Source organism: Melanotaenia boesemani, chromosome 10 (assembly GCF_017639745.1).
Source record: "Melanotaenia boesemani isolate fMelBoe1 chromosome 10, fMelBoe1.pri, whole genome shotgun sequence".
Taxonomy (NCBI): Eukaryota; Metazoa; Chordata; class Actinopteri; order Atheriniformes; family Melanotaeniidae; genus Melanotaenia; species Melanotaenia boesemani.
Genome location: NC_055691.1, coordinates 25211129 through 25234017, shown reverse-complemented (window position 1 = coordinate 25234017; position 22889 = coordinate 25211129). Strand labels below are relative to the sequence as shown.

General features: G+C 41.8%; 1 protein-coding gene across 1 annotated transcript; it reads left to right on the top strand.

Moving 5' to 3' along the window:
- Positions 1 to 1249: 1249 nt before the first annotated feature.
- smad6b (SMAD family member 6b) lies at positions 1250 to 22614 on the top strand. Its single transcript, XM_041996740.1, has 4 exons — positions 1250 to 2756; positions 5314 to 5370; positions 8539 to 8616; positions 21647 to 22614. Exons 1-4 carry the CDS (start codon positions 1973 to 1975, stop codon positions 22186 to 22188), a joined length of 1461 nt encoding a protein of 486 aa, XP_041852674.1. The 5' UTR covers positions 1250 to 1972; the 3' UTR covers positions 22189 to 22614.
- The last annotated feature ends 275 nt before the right edge of the window (positions 22615 to 22889 follow it).

The window sequence follows — 22889 nt, the reverse complement described above, 5'->3', positions numbered from 1 at the left end:
TGTGTGATGTAGACTCTATATCATGGAAACTGCTGATCTTAAACATGGCAATGCCTTTAATCAGCTGTTTCTGTGATGCTAGCTTGCTGTGAAAAACCACACATTGTTTTAAAGATGAAACACCCGCCGTTTGGTCTGTATGAAATAACAAAGAACAGCAAAAACTTTACAAAGATGTCTGTTTTTTTTTTTTGTTTGTTTGTTTGTTTTTGTTTTGTTTTTTTAGCCAGTAAGGCACAACCACTCCATTTTAATTAGGTATTGGTCCTAAATGCAGCTTGGTGGGCAAAACGTAACAGAACATAAGAAAATACATGCTAAAATCATCTTCTGTCTCTCCAGAATGTTATACCTGATTTGAAAGTGGGGTGCAGACACATAATAAGCCCCCACCTGAAATACATTATTTTAAAAGTTGTGTCAGGTGTCATTACTGAAAGCAAACCTATTTAAAAACTAATTTTGATTCATGATCACTTTATTTAGCATGTATTAGTATGATTATGATGCTCCCATTCCTACGAACTACAGCTATTACAACATGTGCCATCATAATAATACTACAGTAATGCTATTTTAATACCATACTTCTTTCTTTCAGTGAAACCTATGACTTTTATTCTTAAAGAAGTCACTAAGTTAAAATTACATCTAGGGCACAAACTTCCACTCACTTATCTTATATAACTGCTAGGGTCACTTTGATTATAATGTTGTTTTAGCATGTGTGTATATAAATAGGCATAATGCAGGATGGATGATGGCTGACTGTATGTCACTTTTTATGGCTTATATCTGCTTATTTTCCATTCTTCTGACTCCCCCTAGAGCATATTAGATCTGACAAGTGTTCATTCCCTCGTAAACTGTTTTTAAAACTAAACAAAATAATCATTATTTTTTAAAATGAAAAGAAATGGAATGTTAAGAAATAATAGTAAAAAAAATTTTTTTTAATCTTCTATTTCTCCCTCTATACAACAGACATATTCTGAATACAGCGTGGATGTAAATAAGTTTCAGTAACTTTGACTTAAAAACGAGAGGTGAGTGTTTCGCCTTTAAGAGTTAAGAAACTTGAAACCTTGTTTGCGCAACAATCAGTGCAGCTCACAGCCGCCAAAGTGTCTAGACTAGCACATGATGGTAGTCAGCCAATGGCTCCACCGCTCTCCTCGGGGGCCCCTCGTGTGTGTGTGCGTGTGTGTGTGTGCGTTTGTGTGTGTGCGTGAGGAGGACGGGGGGAGAAAAAGAAAAAGAGCGAGAAACGGAGAAAGAAAGGGATCTGGGCTGCAGTTTGGTTTAGATCTGAGCAGAGACGCAGGAGCGCTTTTCAGTCCGGATTGATCCCCTTCGAGTAGTTTCAGCTCGCATGGATGTTTGCTGGGATTTAACGAGAAAGAAGTGCACTGACTTCTCGAGAAGACAGCAAGGATCCTGACTTCTGGTGCATTTTTTTTGGGATTAAATCGCATTGAAGTAGACTACCTCATGCTCTACGTGCCGGTATAGAAAGTAGATCTGAGGTTGTTAAAAGTCGAGAACTGTTTCGGGCTGACCATCTTGGGTTAAAGGCTACTGGCTTGGATTATGTTACTGAGCATATTATGTTATGTTATCATGTATTCTACTTGTTTTTTTCGTTCGTGACAAACAGATAAACAGTCCATTCCGCAGTGATCCTGGATAAGAAAGCCACAGTTCCACCCGCTTGATTATTTACAGTATAATCGGATGAATGCATGCATATCGGTCGTAATGCTGCAGCGCATTTTTTGCGGGGTTTTGTTGTTATAGATGCAACAAAATAGCCTTTAGTCTAATGTTGCGGTTTTGCCACCAGTGCTCATCGTTTGGCTGTGCATGCTTTGCACGGCATTTCACCCTCATTGATGTTTTGCAAAGACCTTAGAAGTATCTGTAGTATACCCGTACAAGAATAAAAACCCCTTCTAGATATTCAAGTTGTCGTATGTTCAGGACGAAACGCTCAGGTCTTGTGCGACGACTCTGGAGAAGTCGTTTGATCCCAGATAAAGAAGGGGAAGATGGAAATGGCAAAACTAGTGAGGGATGTAGGGGCGATCTGTTCTGCAGCAACCCAGAGAAAATTCCCAAAACGGAGTTCAGACCGATGACCCCGAGCGGGTCTCTTGTAGGGAACGTAGGGGGTGTGTGCCCCGTGGAAAGCAGCGGCTTGGGGGTCACGTCGGACCAAGATGGGGGTGCTGTATGCGTCCAGGGGAGCCCCCGCTCCATACAGGACAGTGAGTGCAGGACAGTGACGTGCTGCTTATTTAAAGACCGGGACCACTCAGAACTTAGGGGTCCAGAGACGGCTCAGGGTACCAGTGATCCAGGATCGTGTCACTTCATGCTGAGGAGCCTTGGACCAGGAGACAGCAGTTCTCCTGAGGCGCAGGAGACGATGCCACGTACGGTGTTAGAGCAGGAACTGAAATCAGCCACATACTCCCTTTTAAAAAGGCTGAAGGAAAAGGCGCTGGATACCTTACTGGAGGCAGTGGAGTCCAGAGGAGGGATGCCGAGCGACTGTGTTATGATTTCCAGGACAGAGTTGAGGATTGGCGGACATGTGGCATCCCCACAGCTGCTTGTGTGTAAAGTGTACCGCTGGTCTGACCTCCAGCACACGGCCCAGCTCAAACCGCTCTGTGAGTGTAAGAGCTTTGGGACCCTTGACAGTCCATCAGTATGCTGTAACCCCTATCACTACAGCCGGCTCTGTGGGCCAGGTAAGGCCATCCACCACACTACCTTGGCTCTCAAACTCACTTTTCTTGAGCTGCTGTTTCAGTCGAAATGTTTACTTCTGCTCAGTAAACAAACATTTAATCCTACAGTTATACACGAGCAATACGGATTTCGGATAAAGAGATGACACTACAAATCAGAAACTTGAAATTTGCTCTAAAATCTTTTCCCACCATGTAATGTTATGTATTTAGTTTTGTTTGTCATACTTTCATACACAGAAACAAATAAAATCTTCTTCCCTGCAACATTAACAATAAAAATTTTCATAGATCCAAGGCATTTTGTTCTCACATTTATTAAAAGCTTCAGTATATTTGCAAAGAAACTCTTAAAATGTGCAAACTATTGGCTCAGCCTGATGAGTTTGACACCTTTGACACTTTTGAAGACCCAGAAAGTATTTGAACTTTGTGTCATCCCAGAGCATCGCTCAGGCTGACCTAGTGTTTGTTTGCACTGCTGTCCATAAAGCACTTCAGTGTATTACCTGATAATATACAGTACCCGACTGCTTTAGTGGGTCTGACATGTCAGTGGCTTCAGTGTGATTTTCAGAGCAGCTGTTTTCACTTCATACCTCTGTTTTGAGTTATTGCCTACAGTATATGACATGTGCGTGATTGTTTAGACTCACTCAGAGATTTGAACTTACTTCCATGTCTATTTAGCTGGTGTGAGATCTCTTAAGACAGAGCCTCCCTGACCTATATTAGATTAAATTTTGGCAAGGGGTAGGCGTGTGATTTGGAAAACCTTAAACGCTGGGCCACTCAAACTCGCTGACCCGATGACAACGCATGGTATCATGTGTAAAGATGCAAGCATCAGTATTTCTATCTCTTCACTGGCACAGGAGATGGATTTTCCATAACATCCACATTTACTAGAGCCAACTGGCTGTGACAAGCATTTTGTAGTCATAAGTCCAACAATATCATAATTCATATTGAGTGAATGTGGGGAACTAATGCAGCTTTGGCCTTTTTCTCATAGCAAACTGTCCAAATCAATAGAACTGATTATATAATCTAAAAACCTACTAATAACCTGTTGTGTTTACTGGAATTAATAGAATGCATTTAATAGTAGGTGTGACATTTGTTCCATCTGCTTATGTGGATGTGAAACCACGCTGGGCGAGTTTCCTTTCCACTGAAACCACGTAGATGGATTGCAAGGAGAGAGAGAGAGGCACATACCCCATATTGGGACTAAGGCTTGTAGTAGGCATACCTCACATGCGCTCATGCGTGGCCCGATAGAGCTGGTATTTCTTTGACGCTATTCAGGAAGAGGGGCTTTTGAATCAAGACCTTAATTGCAGTTTTGACAGTGTTTGTAAATGGGAATGTAAAATATCAATAAGAATGTCACCCATTTCATGCAGCTGATTTTGATTTAAATGTACTTTATTCCTTTGTAAGGCACAGTTCAAAGTCTTAACTGTGAAATGATCTGATAATAGAGAGCTACTCTAGTTTTAAGGAATAAAACAGAAGGTAATGTCAGGCAGGGAGCTCAGCTTGAAGTGGAGATAAACTTTTCCCTTTCAGTTTGCAAGGCATTATACTTTTCAAATGAGATCAGTTTCAAGTTGCACTTTAAAAGCCCTTTTGTCCCGAGGAGGTCCCCTCATGCTATTTAGGTGAAGGAGTGGTGATAATATACAGTTTGCATACTACTGGCGCCAGACTGACTAGCTGTGTATCTGAGTGACTGAGTTCAGATCCTGGCAATTACTGCCGCCACTCTTAAAGGACCCGCTGCTATTATGCTTTTCTCCTTCCCATTTTCCCTGTAGGCGAGGTCACAGTGTGCTCACAAAGTTTTCTTTCCTTTGTGCCTTCCCTCTTGTGCAAGTTATTTTCTTCTGTTCTTCTCTTTTTATTAGATAAAGTTGAGGTCTTTGAATGCAGTGGTGTTAAAAAACAGATTTACTCTTCTTATACTAACTAAAAGTTAGGGTTAAAGTGTGGTTATGGTTAACTGTTGTTTCTGTTAAATATGTGGTAAAATAACAGCAATAAATGAAACATGTTTGCTGTTAGCTTTACTAGCCTTTTAACTGGCTTGTCAATAAAACTGTTTGAATTTGTAGCACAGACACAAAACTATAAGTGTGAACACAAGCGTGTTATGTACCAAAGTCTTTTCTTGTGGCTTGAATTAAGTTGTGGATGCTTGCCCCTGCTTTCTGCTTTTATGAAAGACTTTGACCATGACAACACAGAATTTAATTTAATTAGCAGTATTTGATGCATATGCAGCATTTTGTGTGTGTACACTACAAGGCATCTTATTGTTACACATCACTGAACATATGCACCAGTGTCAGAAGCTTTCACCTTTATAAGTCAGCTTGCTTTATTACATCATATCAGTCTGTTGAAGTCAGACATCTTTAGACTTAGATTTAATTCAGATTATGTTTACAAGTAACTGGCATTTTCTGAAGATCTTAAAGAAAGCACATACTCTGGTCTACTGCTCTCAATGCTTTAACTTGGTTATTGACGTTACTGTTCTGTGTTACAGAGTCACCTCCACCCCCATATTCAAGGCTTTCCCCTAATGAAGACCACAAGCCACTGGGTAAGTGATAAATATACAGACAAACTGTGGCAGCTCAAGCATGCTTTCTATGTGATCTTTAGTTATCAATCTTGGATTTTGCTAGTAGTGTTTTTCCTTCTCAGGGGTGACTGTAACAAGGAAGCAGTACCTGTGAAATAGATTTTTAGTAGTTGAAGTCAAAGAGAGGCTGTAGGGGGAATAGTGTGTCTGCCCCGTTTTAGATTTTCAGGCATAAATAATGTATTTAGAAATGAGAGTTTTGATGACCATAACTTGTCTTTGTGACTGGCACTTTTTTTTAACGTTGAGATGAAAGGTGGGCCAGATGTTGCGTGATGCCAACATACTGGCCAGATCCAATTCAGACAGTACGGTGTGGGCGGCATAGGTGTGGTCAAAATTACTCAACCTTGCACAGTCACTGTTTTCCCATGAAACTTTGTCTGATGGGAAATTTCTGTTAACTGCATTTGTGTGAGTTAATTTACATAATGTAGATACAGAATGGTCAATGAGTTCCACGACAACTAGTCAGCCTCTTTTTATTTATTTATTTTTTTTATTATTTTCTGTTTATTAATGTGTTAATATGTAAGATTAATGAATTGTTTTAAAATACACTTATATTTTTGACAACGTAAAAGACATTTAGTTGGTTCAGCTGTAATACAAATAGAAATTCCACCTATGCAAGTGTTTTAGCTAAGTAGCAAACATGGAAAATGGCGCTTTCTCCAAAGTTAAAAGAACTCCATCTCACAAAAAGAGCTTTAAAATGCAAAAAATGATGATGATGGAGCTCTAGGGTATGTTTTATAGAGCGTTAACATTAAACTGAAACAGTTTAGACCCATGGATCAGAGGCATGTCTGGTGTAAGAAGGACAAACCCTGCACTCAAAGAAGAACACCATCTACCACAACCAGTCAAACCTGGAAGTGGGTCCATCCCGTTGTAGGGATCGATCATGTTCACAGGTTACTGTGAACATGATTTATTTGAAATAAACTGCTACCATGAAAATTTGTCAAAGCATACATTTAAGCCTGCAAATCACTATACTTGATCTAATGATCGATGATTGGAGGTTGCGTAAATATACTCTTTTATTGTCATTATTTCTCAAAATGACTCAGATACACTGTATTGAGCTTTCACTAAGAGTTTACTTTAATACATATATAAATAAACAGTTTATTTTATGTATTTGTATTGGCATGTCAAGAATTTCATTCAGCTTGTGGGTTAAAAAACTTTGTTTGCAGTTGTATGTACCAGGATGTCACCTGTTAAAGCCTGCCAGTGAGGTTGCTTTGTTATAGTATGGGCACTATGGGATGGAGCCCAGTGTGGCATTATTATTAGGGTCCGAGCCATACAAAGTATGGCAAGGCCCTATTGTGGTTGAAATGTTTATTCTCCTTCTAAGCGCCTAAAAGCCAAATTTCACCCCCTAAACACCCATGAAAAGTTGTGAAATTTTGCACACACATCAAGCCCCGAGCAAATTTCGATATTCAAAGGTCCGCATACACTTCAATGCAAAAATTGCTCAACAGCACCACCTAGAGACCAAAAAAATGCCCAAAAGAATGGGGTCCCAAAAGTCTACTTCAACGTAGGAAGACGAAACTCGGCACACATGTGTAACACCCCGAGACGACCAAAAAAGTCAATCAAAGACCTGTTGCCATGGCAACGTGGCGCCCGCCATCTTGGTGTGTGCGGCCATTTTTTTGCCATTTTTTGCACTTTACACACATCGTATTTGAAAGAACTAGTCTGAGGGGATTCGTGCGACTGACTCCAAACTTGGTGGGAACCTTCCTGACAAGTTGGGGAGCAAAAATTATTCAAATCTTTCTAATAGCAGGAAACGTGTCACCGTGGCAACCGACGCAAAAACGCCTTCTCGCCATGAAACACGGTTTGCTCATATCTCCATAGAAATACATCGGATCTGCACCAAACTTGACAGTATTCATACGTGTGACACCCCAAGTCCAGCAATGAAGTCAATCGAACACCTGTTGCCATGGCAACGACATGCCCGCCATTTTGGATTTCACTGCCATTTGAACGAACTAGTCTGAGGGGATTCGTGCGACCGACTCCAAACTTGGTGGGAAGCTTCCTGACAAGTTGGGGACCAAACGCTATTCAAATCTTTCTAATAGCAGAAAGCGTGTTACCGTGGCAACCGACGGAAAATGACCTCGCCATGAAACACGGTTTGCTAATATCTCCATAGAAATACACGGGATCTGCACCAAAGTTCACAGGACTCATACCTGTGACACCCCAAGTCCAGCAAAGAGGTCAATCGAACACCTGTTGCCATGGCAACGGGGTGCCCGCCATCTTGGATTTCACTGCCATTTGAACGAACTAGTCTGAGGGGATTCAGGCCACCGACTCCAAACTTGGTGAGAACGTTCCTGACAAGTTGGGGACCAAACGCTATTCAAATCTCTCTAATAGGAAAAAGCCTGTAACCGTGGCAACCGACGGAAAAAGCCTTCTCGCCATGAAACACGGTTTGCTCATATCTCCATAGAAATAGATGGGATCTGCACCAAACTTGACAGTATTCATACCTGTCACACCCCAAGTCCAGCAACGTATTCAATCAAACACCTGTTGCCATGGCAACGGGGTGCCCGCCATCTTGGATTTCATTGCCATTTGAACAAACTACTCTGAGGGGATTCGTGCAACTGACTCCACACTTGGTGGGAAGCTTGCTGAAAAGTTGGGGACCAAACGCTATTAAAATCTTTCTAATAGGAGAAAGCCTGTTACCGTGGCAACCGACGGAAAATGCCTTCTCGCCATGAAACACGGTTTGCTTACATCTCCACAGGAATAAATGGGAACTGCACCAAACTTGACAGGATTCATACTTGTTGGGTCCTTAACGCGTTACACCACCTGTTGTCATGGCAACATCGGGTGGCGGGGTCCAAGCAGCTCGGACCCGATGGATGCCGCTTGCGGCTTTAATTATTATTATTATTATTATTATTATTATTATTATTATTATTAGTAGTAGTAGTAGTAGTAGTAGTAGTAGTAGTATGTTGGATATAGAAGAGCACTGGGGTTGCCGCCATGTTTTGTGGAAGATTGACCTGTAACCTTTGCCGTTGTTAGTAGAGGAGTTAATTTCTGTTTTATCCACCACAGATCTGTCAGACTCCACCTTGTCATACACTGAAACTGAGGCAGCCAGCTCACCAAACATCACACCAGGGGAATTTTCAGGTGGGTGTGTTTTTACAGCAGTCATTGGCCTCCAAATAAGGAGTCCTGAAATGTTTTGAACTGATGTTGGAGATTAATGATTACTGTAAGGTTATGAACCCAGAGGAGCCGGTCTGTAAATACTGCAGTAATTTGTTAAACAAGAACATGAGGTAGAGAACTTTAAACATTGTAAGAGGAGGTGGCATTTGTTTTACAAGTACCAGATAGTTTTGAATGGTAAAATGTTTTCTGCATGGCTGGACAAAGTATATAAAAATGGATGAATGTTTTTTATGTGATGTGTATCAGATAGTAAAGTTACGATGAGTTTACATCTTGACCTTGGATAAGTATGTTTGACCAGTAAGCACACATAAGTAGCATTACCATTTGTGCTGTTTCTTGCTAATGCAATCTTAACGATGGGGAGAGCCATGTGGTTAAAATAATTTAGAAATAATTTTTACTGGATTTCAAAGATGAGCTTAAAACAGCTTTTTTGAGTAAGAGTCACTTTTCATTTGTAAAAATAAGTGATAAATGTGTATTCCATGCTGATGTGTTTGCATACAGTTGCTCATGCTTTGGCACAGTTGATATTTACATGACCAAGTACATAGCTTTAAATCTGAGTGACTCCACCTATGAGTCACAGCATGCTTACTGTAATAAATCACAGAGCTTTGAATGTTGCATTCTGTCCTGTTTAATTGCTTTGAAATGGTCAAATGAAGTATTGCATGAAAAAACAGAAGCTAATAAATTTGGTACTGCTCTCTGTGTAGAAGTTGAGTGGAAATAATTTTAAGCAGTACCTTTTTCTTTTGTGTTAAGAAGCATTACTAACCGTCCAAGCTTGAAAGATAAAGGTTTCATTGTGAGCAGTGCAGAGGTTCAATGGGGCGTGTGCATTGGCTTTAGAAATGGTCTCCCCTCTTCTGTTTTTTTTTTTTTTTTTTTTTCAGAAATATTTGAGTGGGATCAAACTGTAATAAGATCCCCGCTTGCTCAGAAACAGACACACACACTCGCATGCATAGTTCTCATACGCATGTGTGTAGACACTCACATGCACAACTCTATCTATCCTGGCTGAGAGTGGGCTACAGAGAGGGGCGGGTGCACAGAAATGGAGTTGTTCCTATGAATGGGTCCACACCACAGAGGCAAATGAAAACTCTCCTGTCCTCTGATTTGAGATGAAGCATGTGTTTCTCATGGTATTTAGTGAGCATGGCTCCACCTACATGCTGGAGTTGCATTCAGCATGCACAGTATCATGTGGATTGGGACTCAGAGCCCGTACTTTAGGACATGCAGGGACCGTATTTCCTGTTAAAAGGGTCTGCCATGGCTCAGAGATCTGGATACTGAGAAGTTGAAATGGCTACCTGGCAGCAAAGTATTCAGTCAGCAAAGGCCCCCTCCTCCCCAGTACACACAGGCTGTCACCACCTCAGCATGGCCCGGCGACACTCCCTGAGTCAACAAATGAGGGGCTTGTCAGAGCGCGCACCACAATTCCTCAGAGACTCTGGTGAGGCAGGATCTAGACATGGCTTTGGTTTCTTCCAACTATACTGCTGTTTGTACACCCTGGGCCAGATCGCTCTGCCTTTGGACTTGAAAAGGAGAATTACCAATGCTCCAAGGGGTGTTTTTCATACTCTGACCTCATTTGTGTTGCCAGTTTCTCTCTGATGTTAGATTTGGACTGCATGGTGGTTTTTGGTTTAGAACTAAGAGAATGAATATGAGTTAAGTACACGTCAGCATTTGTTAGTATTATACTGTATATAATCAAGCAAAGAATATTCTGTAATTAAACTTAGTCATACAGTGTAGTTCAACTTTAACATAAAGGTCTGTCACGCATATTGTCACATTATCCCATGTCGAACATGCTGCTGACCTGAAGATGACTTTCCACGAATCCCCTTTCTGCTTAGGTAGAGAGTGTCTGTGTGTAACCAGAGTTGTATGGGATCCAGACTCCACCCATCATGCATGTACAAGTAAACCTCTTAAAAGCAAGTCTGGGGGGCATTACCTGGGTGGGGTGTAGTCAAATAATCAACCACAGTTTGCAGCCCTAGGCTACAGAAATACCCACTGAGCATTCTTCTGCATCACACAACGGCAACAAAACAGATCAAAACTGGTTGGTGTGCTAGATGAGCTTGCTCTACTACTTTTCACACTATATTCAGTGGAATTTAAATATAAGCTTCTGAGTACTTTGTTAATATGCAATCTGCCATTGAATTAGTATACTATTTGAAGGTGATGTCAGCTGGTTGTAGTGTAGATATATTTATTTGATCCCAGTTATTGAACAAGCCAAAAGTTTCTTAGTTGGGCATTCTTTAAAAGCTTCCTCATATGCACACTACTGTTTGTCTTGTGTAATATTAATCATTCCCAGATCCTGTAGGGTCACAGACATTTGGATAATTTCCAGTGATTTATTTAAAGCGTGGCTGTGTCACAATGTTAACCCCACCAGGCTCTCTCTGATGTCACTTGATATCATGAGTGGGCCCAGCTTTCAGCTCTGTACCCTAGATATAGTATACTGTAGTGTGTGAGGGAATGTGGTTTTGCGGGTGCCACCCTCCCAGTCTGCCTGCACGGCCCTTTCCTCACAGCCCGGGCCATGACTTGCAGACATCAGAATGAAGCTCTTTGAAGCAAGTCTCATTGCTTCCTGTATGACTGTCTGAGGGGGTGTTTCTACACACTGGCTCAATGTCAGTTACATTGTCCCTGACATCAGGGTCTCCTTATGATTGTCACTGCTGCTGTCCAGCTGTCACAGTGACTAAAAGGATGCAAGCTGAGATGTTTTGCACTGTTACATAAAGTGTTCAGTCATATGTGTTGTCAAGGTAAGCAACTCTCCATGTAGTGGCTACCAGCTTTCCAATATTCATGTGCAGTGATGCTGAACTTCCCCCTAGTTGTGACACCATAGCTGCAGTCAGCTTACATTTATCAGCCACTAGAGGCTGTGTCCTCAATCAACCCAGTGGAATTTGTCAGTGTAACACTTTGTGTACACGATCATGCTGGTGTGAGCTGAGATCACAGGTGTGAATGGATGGGCTCCCTCAGATTTGTTGGGTCAAGTGACCAAAGGACATTCAGGGTTATATGACTCACTGTTTTTTTGTTTTTTTTTTTCATTTTCCTCCTTACTTCCCCTTCCTGTGAATGATGGGAAGTTGGAAAGGAGAAGTGGAAAGATTTAAAGTCTGTACACATGGATAAAACACAGTGCTGTTGCACTTACTGGAGGAAAGAGGGCATCGGCAACTAGATGGGGTTCTCTCACAGTAGTGAAGCATTGCTTTACTGTTGCTGCATGATTTCAGTGGAAAACCGTTGTTTCTCTGGATGTCTCGTCTGCAGGCGGTCTCTGTGTCAGGTCCACTCAGGTATTGACTAATTCTTCCAGGCAGAAAGTGACAGTCAGTAGATAAATGGGAAGGGCTTCAGATGAGTCACACAATAAATTGCTCTGAGAATTTACGGTGTACTACACTGCACAGGGGCTGAGACTGCGAATAAGCATCTTTAATGCTTTTGTTTATAGTCTTTGAGACTATTTTTCATCCTCAGTGTTCATATAAATCGAGATGCATGCATTTACACGCTGGAGTTAAGCAAATTAAGTTGTGCAGTCAATACTAATCACACTTGCCTGTCTGTGTCAGGAAGAGGTGATCACTAAGCATCTAACCATTCCCTGTGTCTGTCAGACACAATAGACATGCATGGAATAATTAGACAGTCCAATTAAAGCATGTAATGCTTCTCTTTATTAAAGCAGATTAGACTGGACCCACACTTGTTGATCTGACTTTGAAAGCTTGTGATTCCTCGTAAACTACGATCTAACTGAATAGCCTATCCACTCTCCACATCAAATGTAAAAAGATATGGAATATATTGCACCTCCTATTTTATGTGAAATGTTATATTCTTCATATTAGATCATCCTCAATATTTTATTGATGTTATTTTCTTTTTTCTTTTCTGAGCTCAAGTATAATCCTGAGTGGCATATTGTTGGCATTTTCATCCAAATAATACAAATAACTTTCAGCCTTCAGCTCTGTCAGAATATTGAGTGTACACAGTCTGTAATTCCAGCAGTGCATAAATCAAAAAGTACCCTGACAATGCAATGCACAGACAGAGCCTCGGTTTATTGCAGCTACATCATTATGTCAGCCACGCACACCTCCCTCCTCACCTCCTTTGAGCCCCTTCCTCCATCCTACAGACCTTTGAGTGATATAGCCCGAAACTCATCTCCCCCTGAAACCTGGCGTACGGCCTCAGGTTTCTACCGCAGCCCAGTCTTCCCAGCGCCTGGCCGCCCACACTCCCTCAGGAGCCCGAATGCTCCAGGATATGGGATGTGGAAATAATGTGACTCGAGTGCTTCCACTCTGCCTCCCGAAATCAGGTTTTGCGGATTGTTTATTTGAGGGGAAGGAGGCCTCAGACAAACATCCTGTTTTAAAAAGCTGCCTGGGTTTTGTAGCAGCGCAAGGGCAGTGAATTGCCCCTTTGACAGCGGGGGGAGACTGAAGAATGTTGAAGAGAAGGTCAGCATCTCAGGGGATGTGAAGGGGCTCTCCTCACCCGTTTGTCATGTCCAGTTTGCAGAGTCCACTCTAAACTGGGGGCAGAGGGTTGAAACTGCACATCCTGAAGGGTCTTGTGTTCTATTCTCTCTGTGGTGGCGTAGGGCTCGTACCCACAGTCCTCGTCTCAAGTATCCGTTCCTGTCCTGGGAGGCTGACTTCCGTTTCCCCTTACGTAATACACATACACATAGAAAAAAAGAGCCATTGATAAGAGCGATAAGGCCATTTTTAATTTTCCCTTTCTCAGCATTGTTAGACTGTTGTGTGTCACAAATCTGCTACAAGTTATTCTGGCTTGAGTTGGGACACAGAGGATCCTCAAAGGACTTGTTAGCATTGTTTTTTACTTTTAATGGAGGACTGTTGAATATTTGTTGTCAATATGATTGCAGTGCATGTTATTTATCTTCTGTGGGAAATTATATTTTCTTCCTATTACATTAATATCTTACAATTTCCAATGTTTTGAGATAGGAGGGCTACAGAACATGCTCAAAGCTAATATTTAGCCTTAGATTTATATGAAGTTTTTTTTTTCAAATATAGCCTTCTTATGTTTTTTTCATTTGATTGTTTATTTTTTACTTTTTTTTGTTGTTGTCTCAGAGATTGAGCAGGATCAGTTTTTTCGTTTTTTCTTTTTTTTTTATGTTGATTCGTTTTGTAGTCAAATCTATTAAGACGGGTCCTGGATCTGGTGAGGTAATGTGACCTCTATGTGCAGAATGAAAGCCATGCTAATCTAAAGCAGTCCTTGGAGAGGCCTAAAACCCCTAACATGTCAACAGAAACTGGCCTGCTGAGTTTAGTATTTATCTATCTCCACTTGGCAAGCCAGTGTGGTGCCAGTGCTGCTGGGTGTTTTACTAACTTCTGAAGGGCTCACAGATAGAGATAATTCCTCATACATGACTGTGAGTCCTACCTCACAGTGCTGTACTTGTCATTTGATTTACAGAAATACTGTGCCCAGTTAAAAAAAAAGGTGGGCTGTGTTTCATTTTCAGGCTTGCCACACAGAAAGAAAGTGCATTTGGTAGAAATAACAGGAGGTGTGCTCAGGTGTGCTATAATTTGTGCCCTATATTCTATCTCAGCAAACAACCTGAGTTGGCTAATCTTGGTGTGTGTTCAGGGCGGGCTTCTGTTGCCATCTTCACTCCCCTCACACCACAGAGCAGCACCCTCCTCCACCAAAAGAGCCATTCATTTAGCTCAGGGCACAGGGTTACAGCAACAAATAAAGAGCATGCAATGCCATTAAATATGTATGGAATGTCCAAGTGTTAGTTTAGCATTTTCATGTGCCTCCCCTCAAAGCTGAGAGACAGAACAATGCTCCATTTGAGCTGGTCTCTGTAAATGTGTTAACATTGCTTCGCCTGGCATTGACAAATGAAGGAGATGCAGTTTTTATTTTCTAAGCGTTTCATCCACAATTATGAATCCAGTGGCCTTGGCTAGCTATGATTTAGGTCAGCTATGATTTAGGCCTGTGGTCTGATTGTTGGCAAAAATAGACTTAAGATTTTTTCCCTTCCTCCCTAGAGGAGCGTTGACAGTTGTGCCTGAACCTATGGCTGTCAGTATTTTTAAAACTCTGAATAGCCAGTGCATTCTTTGAGCCTGCAGATTGCTGTGTATGGATCAACTGTAGAAGCCCATGTCATTCGACATCTCTACGCTCGCCTTTTACAGCTAGATGAAAGGATAGAAGCTTACTGTTGATTGGTAAACAATAAACTCCCAGTGTGTCAAGGCATGGTTAAGTTTTTTACACGTGTATGTTGAGATCCAAGGATTTGATTTCTTTTGGCCCTTTCCTTATCTTAAACGTGATCTCCTGGAACTTAACTTCATTCCATTCCCTTGTCCTAACATGGGGCCAAGTAAGATAGACATAGTTTGGTGCCTTTGATCCTGTTCCTGACAGATAAAACCTTTCAAATCTGACTTTAAAACTTGTGTTCAAATACAACTTCAGAAAGAAAATTGTGTTCTACGATCAGGTTTTTGCAAGTAGCAGTTGTTACAAGTTGTAAACATGTTTATGTTAAAACTCTCATTGATTGCGTTCCCCAGGGGAAATTATATCCATTTTTGTCATCTGTGCTTTGCTTATCTGTTATTTGTGTGCATTTCTAAAGTCTTGGCGATGTGGCTCAGTACGTGCAGTCAGGCTGTCGCATTTCAGGGTACGGTTTAGATTAGAGGTCTGGCTGTAGCTTCCCTCTCTTCCCCTGTCTGTGACTGCCAACACATAATTTACTTAATGAAATCCTGCCATTCCCTTTAGCTTCAAGATTTTTAGCAGATGTTGACAGGGAAGGACTTTGTGAATTATTGGAAATGTTCACTCCTGCATTTTTAATGAATGTCTTGCTTGTTGCAAACAGGCTGACTTGTCGAAGAAGGGGGGAAACAGTTGTCTTTGTTTGGGGAGCTGGTGTCTGGGTGCCCGCGGTGGAGCAGTGTGGGTTACAGTCAAGCAAGTGTTGTGATTGAAACAGAAACTCTGGTGCCACATTATCCTGACAGAACACATTCTTCTCACAGACTCTGATCTACTGGGCCAATCAATAGAAAACCATTGTTTGAACTGCAACTCTGTCCATCATAGCTGCACCACCTCCCAGCTCAGTGGAAACCAAATACCTACCTTTCGCCTTAAATTAGTCAGACTAATATAACTCGTAATAATAGAGTTCCTTGTTATTGTTCATTTGAAACCAAACCTTCAGTGCAGCCTGTGCGTATTGGCTAGCTAAAGTCAGTTCCTTTCTTAAGCAGCAGTTCTTGCTTTTCCTCCAAGAAAATCACATCTGCTATGAGGAAAAATAAAACTGATCCAATAAGCTTAAAGTTTATGTGTACGTTTTACAGCCAAAACTGGTATCTTGTGCTTTTTGACCAGATAAAAGTTAAAAATGGACAAGACATGAAGCACCGTACTTGCTGCACCCCCGCCCCCTTCAGTCCCAACACGAGTAGGAAGTTAGGAGGCACAGCAGGGGGAGGGGTTCAGGAATGTGCAGGGTCTCCTCTACCCAAAAACGCTCCAGCCTACTTGGCTCAAACCTTCTTCACACACTAGCAAACAGACACACTTATACACACAAAATACACTAAAAAAATAGGTTATATGAGGGGGTGAAAGCGCACAGTTACCCAGGAAGATTTTCACTGAGTGTTTTGCATTCGATGCTCAATTAGTCTCCCCTGGCTTTTGAGGCTGCCTGTAGATATGACAAACTCACAAATAACCCACACAGTTTTCACAGAACTTTTACATGCCCTGAAAGACTCTTGAAGGCCTCACTTGGATCTCCACTATCACTTGTGCTCTATGTCTCTGACACACTGCAGAGCTTTGGAGGAACGTAGGAGGAAATAAGGAGCACATTTTCTTCACTGAAATAAAAAAAACATAGCCTTCTCCTTAAAACCAAGAGCCTCACTCATGCGCCCAGACTGCTCCGCCATATTAGCTTCCTTAGCTTCCTGTGCTTTTTACACCCTCTGTTGTTTATTGATTTAATTTATGGATTCTGTTAGTTATCTGCTATCTAGGGCACAGCACTTTTCCTCCCTCATGGGGTCATCCCAAAACAGAAACAGAGGGAAAGTGAGGAGGAAGTGGCCGACAATGTAAAGCATTCCCATTGTGATCAGAAAGCCTTGGTGAATGGATTCAGTTTCTTGGGCTCCCACAGAGTTTTCTCCTAGCCTGTATCTCTGTCTCTGTATCTCTTGCTCTTTCTCAGAAGAGAAAGGCCAGACCTCAGGGAGAAAAATCCATAGACATGTAACAGCAGCTCCAGTTAGCATGTCTGATAAAGTCGACTTTGATGGCAGTGATAGTCCAGACGCCAGCCTAAATGTGGCCTGCTCAGGGGTTACAGTCAGCGTGTGGGAGCCATTGTCTTCTGAGTTAAATCTATACCATCCTCTGAACAGGATTGAGGCTTTTCTTCAGCTCCTCATGCTTAGTTAAGGTGAAAAGAAAGTTATATCCAACAAGTTGTAGAGTTGAGTGTGAGGGGGCAGGGATGGAAAAACAAGTCCAGGGATGAAGAAATCTTTTCACACCCACATGAGTATATTTTACACATGCACATCGTTCTCAAACTCCCTACCTCACTGCCAACCCCCAAGCCTAGAGCCTCTCACTGAGTTGGTAGAGTCTAATAGCTGGAGGAGACTCTAATCCCTGGCACAGGATGAGAGACTGCTGCTCTCCTCTTGTCAACTGCTCCATGTAAAAAGACTAACAACATTTTCTCTCCCTCTCTCTCTTCAGTGAAGTTTTAAAGGAATGGGTGCATCTCTTCTTCCAGCTCTGGATTAGGAAAGATGAAATGTAATAGGGGTGGCCCTGGAGCTCGGTGGGGAGATGTTAGCACAGAGGGGAAGCTGTTGTTTGTCTGCCTGTCCCTGACACTCGGCCTCCCATTCATCTCACTCCAAGGCTGCGGAGCTGTGTTTACCCCGGGGCAGCTCTTTTCTGCAACCCCGCTTTTCATGCTTTCATGTCTTTTATAGCATTACTGGATGATCATCAAGGATTGCCACTGACACTTTTAAGCCCTCATTTTTGTGTTCTAAACAGTTATTATCCATCTTCCCCCTCAAGTACTAAAACTCATTGCAGCGATCTTCTTTTTTTGGTCACATTTGAAGCTGTAAAAGACATTCAAACGGATTGGGTACACCCTTCACATTTTTGCTAATATTTATTATACCTTTTCATGGGACAACACTATAGAAATTAAACTTTGACATACAAAATATCAAAGTTTAGTTTTTATAGTTTGGTGTCCTGTATATCAAAGTTTCATTTCTATAGTGTTGTCCCATGAACAGATATAATGAAATATTTGCAAAAATGCGATGGTGTACTCACTTCTGTGAGATAATGTAGATATTCTCTGTGAAATCATATGTCAAATCATTTGTATTTGTAGGTATATTTTGTTATTGATACTTTTGATCATTGACATCAGTTGCATTTTCATTCCAAGCTTCTACTTGTAACTCAAGAATTTTATGCTTCGGTTTATCTTCTTTTACTATTGCATGTCTTCACGTTCTTTCATGTTTCTCAAAAAATAATAACTTACATTAAGCGTGTATATTTTACTCTGTTTTTGCTGCTCAACAAAGTTCAATCTGTGTTTGTTGACAGATCTGATGTCCTGTTTTTGATACCCAAAGTTGTTCCAATTAGGTGATGAGGAAAGAGAAAAATCAACAAGTTCTAATTGTATCCATGTAGCTAGCATGTTGTTGTAATTAGACTTTGCACTCCAAAATTTCAGTGTTTGTTAAATCTTTGTTTTTCATGTGATTTTATGATGCTGATGCAGGTGTTCACAATTTTTTTTTCTACTCGCTGAAATGAATGAGTGTACTTGTTTTTTGGCTTGACAGAGCATGGCCTTTTCATATTGGCACACCACTACTAGCTACTTTAAGCCATGCTTTTCCTGTTTACCTTCTACCTAATGTATCAAATCCCAGCTGCAGATTTCTATATCTTTTGCACAGCAAGTTTGGTTACATAAGGTATTCAGATTGATTAACTCCCCCTTAAGTTCAGATCATTGCCTCTGGTCACATGAACAGGAAGTGTAGCATCCATATTGAGTCAGCTGCCTGTGAGACTGACACTAAGAGGAGAGGCTTTTGAGAATAAAATAACAATAATAACATGCGCTACTATTCTAATGGGTAAACGGAGCTGTTAAAAGGTGGCAGGGTTAAATGGATGCAGAGCACCAGTAATTGCTCCCAGCCATCATTGCTCCGCCCTGAGCAGACCCTCTTTAAGTCTGACATGGAGTCAAGAGAGGTGGGTGTCCATGTTGTGGTCAGAGTGAGGAAGGCACGCCTTCACTGCACTGTTTCATGTCTGAACTTTAAGGTTTGCTCCGAGCTTTGCTCTGGCCAATTTGTGCTTCACTTTGTGGTCCAATACTACTAATTAAAGCCTTTTACCCACTTGAATTAGATTAGATTTTCAGAGGATCCAGACATGGCTCCGAAGCCTGCACTTCTGAACACAGTGCCTTGGTGTATGAGACTGCACTACTTTGTAGAAAAAAGGTCATGATAATGGCAAACCTGATGGTGGTAGTAATGTGAGCTACTGAGTAAAATGAGGTGAAGCACCTTCAGAGGATGCATGATTGCTCTAGAGCTGCTTTTTTAAATTTAGTCTGTTAAATGTAGATATGTCCGCAGAGCCATTGATTCATCACCCCTACCAAGTCAAAATGCACAAAGTCAGGAAAAATAACAAACATGCTGGTTGATTTTCATACAAGACCAAACAGACCCATGTCAACGAGAGCACACGTAGACACTAAACACAACAGAGCAACAGGAAAAGGCCTGGCTCTCGATGTGGTCATTGTCTTCCATTAAGCTTAACATAAATTACATTTCTAACCTTTGTCCTGGTTATTCCTCTTCCTGGTCCTTGCTGTCTTACCGCCTATCTTTGTTTTAGGCTATGTGTGAAAACTAGATACAGTTGACCAAATTGCTTTTCCCTTTATTCTTTTCACTCAGAATGGATAAGACGTTTGGTCTTTTGTGTTTCTGTGTGCAGTTTCAAAGTGAGTTTACCTTTATGTGTGGGCTCCATTTGATTTGAGACAATAGAGGGCCATAAACGAGTTGGGGCTGAGTCCTTTGTGTGGCTGAGCCGATCTGCAGTAAAAACTGAGCTCAGATTGGAGGAGCTGGAGTGTGGAATTCACTAATGGCACATGCATGTTGGGGCCCCTGTAGAGAGGGGGTCATTTCAGCCATCAGTGTGTGCGCAAACACACAGAGAGCCTGTCTGCAGCTTCCCCCACCACCACACATCCCAACTCACTCAGTCATTCTTTCCTCCCCCTCCTTAACAGTGCCTTGAACCAGCAGGCGCGTTGTCTGTGCAAGTCTGGTCAACGTTTTTGCTAATCTTTGTATAAACTTTACTAGTGTGGGTCACTCAGCAGAAAGGTTTAGTTGGGTGGGAGGGTGAGCAAGGCATTTTGTTGGTGTGTGGATCCATGATGCTCCACCTTAAAGGCGTTTGTTAATGGGGCGGGCGGTCATTAAGCCCTGAGAGCAGAGAGACTGAAAGGAATGGGGCCACAGGCCCAGGCTTTAAATTCTCTGTGCCAATAGACTCTCTGAAGCAAAATAATGGCATCACTCTGTGTGTGAGTTAATGGGAGCTGATAGCATGAAGGCTGGGGGGTCAGCGGGTCACGGGCTTGTGCTAAGTTGTCAGGGAGCTGAATGCCGTCCCTGGGCCCACAGCAGGGGGAAGAGCTGGATGGAGATGGGGGGGGCAGGACCCCCTGCCTAGCCTTGTCCTGTCACCCCCACTCCTGTGGAATGTGAGGAAGACGAGGGAAGAGGAGAAAGGGGCTCCCTCAGTCTCCAAAAGTACAGGGTGAGGAGACGGATGTAAGATCATGGAGCTTTTAATTTTTTTTCTTCCTCATCCACCAGCCTCTATCCTCTCACCACAGAGTTTATGTGTAACACAAATGTAGGACATCTATGCAGTGTGGACTGAAAGAGCTTCTGAGAACAGTCAACTGTGTGTGTGTGTTTGTATGTGTGTGTGTGCGTGTGTGTGTGTGTGTGTGTGTGTGTGTGTGTGTGTGTGTGTGTGTGTGTCTTCAGTATGGTGAAGATCGAAGTGTACCTAGGGAGTAGTAACTCACTTTGGAGTGCTGAGGGCTGTCACTGAGAAGAGTTCACAGACTGCAGGCATGAAAACGGAATTAAGAAGCTGATTTACAGGGCAGAAATGTTTGGAAACAAGATGCCAGCTTTGTTCCACTGGTAGAAAAGAACTGATGAAAAATGTGCATGTGCTGAAAATAGAATTTTCAAAAAGTTGTAATTAAGTTTTCAGTCCAGCCCCTACATGCTATACCCACAAAGTGTTTGGTTTCAGTGTTCAGTGGGAGCACTGAGTGTAATTTTAATTTCTTTTTTGTAAACATGATCTGTTTTTAATGTGCATGAGTGAGCAGCAGTGAACGGCTCTGATGGGTGGTCATTGTTTAATCATTACAGTGCCCCCTTGAGACAGAAAGAGGAAATGCAGGTCTTTAGATGGATTGACCTCACTACACCCTCAGGATATGTATAGTTGTGTGTGTGTGTGTGCGTGTGTGTGTGTTGGACAGATGAGCATGCAGTGGTATTTATACAAGGCTTAAATTTCAATACAGTGCCTCCTTTAGTATTTATAGGATGGCCATCTGCTCTGAACAATAAAAAGACATAGTTAATCCCTTAAAACTCAACCCTTCCTTTTTACCAGCCCTGCTTACTTTTGTTTATGTTTTATTTAATGGCTGTTTCTCTGTCTCTTCTAGATGCCAGCATGTCACCTGATGCCCCTAAGCAGATCCACTGGTGTAATGTGGCATACTGGGAGCACCGCACCCGTGTGGGTCGCCTCTACACAGTGTATGAGCACTCTGTCAGCATCTTCTATGATCTACCTCAGGGCACAGGATTCTGCCTGGGCCAGCTCAATCTGGATCACCGTAGCAGCACCGTTCAGCGCACACGTGGAAAGATTGGCTACGGGATTCTCCTCAGCAAAGAACCGGATGGCGTTTGGGCGTACAACCGGAGCGAACACCCTATATTTGTCAACTCGCCAACGCTGGATGTGCCTAACAGCAGAACTCTGGTTGTGCGTAAGGTGATGCCAGGATACTCTATCAAGGTGTTTGACTATGAGCGCTCATGCCTCCTGAGGCACACCACAGAGGCTGACTTCCTGGATGGACCCTATGACCCCAACAGTGTGCGCATCAGCTTTGCTAAGGGCTGGGGCCCCTGTTATTCAAGACAGTTCATCACCTCCTGCCCCTGCTGGCTGGAGATTCTCCTCAACAACCATAGATAACACAAATGGACCCCATAAAATATCCCAAATATCATCTACCTAGATTTAATATAAAGTTTTATATATTATATAAAATATATATTATACTTGTAAATACGGAGTCATTTTTACAATGTAATTATTTATGTATGGTGCAATGTGTATATGGAGAGGAAAAATAACGGAAAATGCACTTTGGCTTATATATATATATATATATATATATATATATATGTATATATATGTATATATATATATATATATATATATATATATATATATATATATATATATATATATAATAAGGATCTTTCAATACCAACTTGAGAAATTATACAGCAAAATTAGGGTGGGCCTGGATTTGGTGTATAGTTTTCATATACTATTAATATCCAGACAAAAAGCTAACACCATTCACACATTGATAATAAAGTATTCGCATAATAATTCTGTTTGGTGTGTGTTATTAGCTCTGTGCATCCCATTGTTTTTTAGCAGCAGCAAATGGTCAAAGTGAAGTGTGATGTAATATCTGCATTGGCTGTGGACATTGAGGAGTTAATTAAAAGACCCTGCAGATGACTGATGACGTTAATGTTTAGGAAATTTTCAGAATCAAGTTCACTATTATATTTTAAAGAAAAAGCTAGCTTAGCTGATCCAGATGTCCTTTAGGTCCCGAGGAACCCCAGTAATGAGCCTAGAGGAGGAGGGTGGTAGAG

What these genes read in the sequence shown, in the direction of transcription:
- smad6b (XM_041996740.1), top strand. Translation starts at nt 1,973, where the DNA reads ATGTTCAGGACGAAACGCTCAGGTCTTGTGCGACGACTCTGGAGAAGT. An exon ending in CAGCCGGCTCTGTGGGCCAG is followed by an intron (nt 2,757 to 5,313) that starts GTAAGGCCATCC and finishes TCTGTGTTACAG; the next exon opens with AGTCACCTCCACCCCCATAT. An exon ending in CACACCAGGGGAATTTTCAG is followed by an intron (nt 8,617 to 21,646) that starts GTGGGTGTGTTT and finishes TGTCTCTTCTAG; the next exon opens with ATGCCAGCATGTCACCTGAT.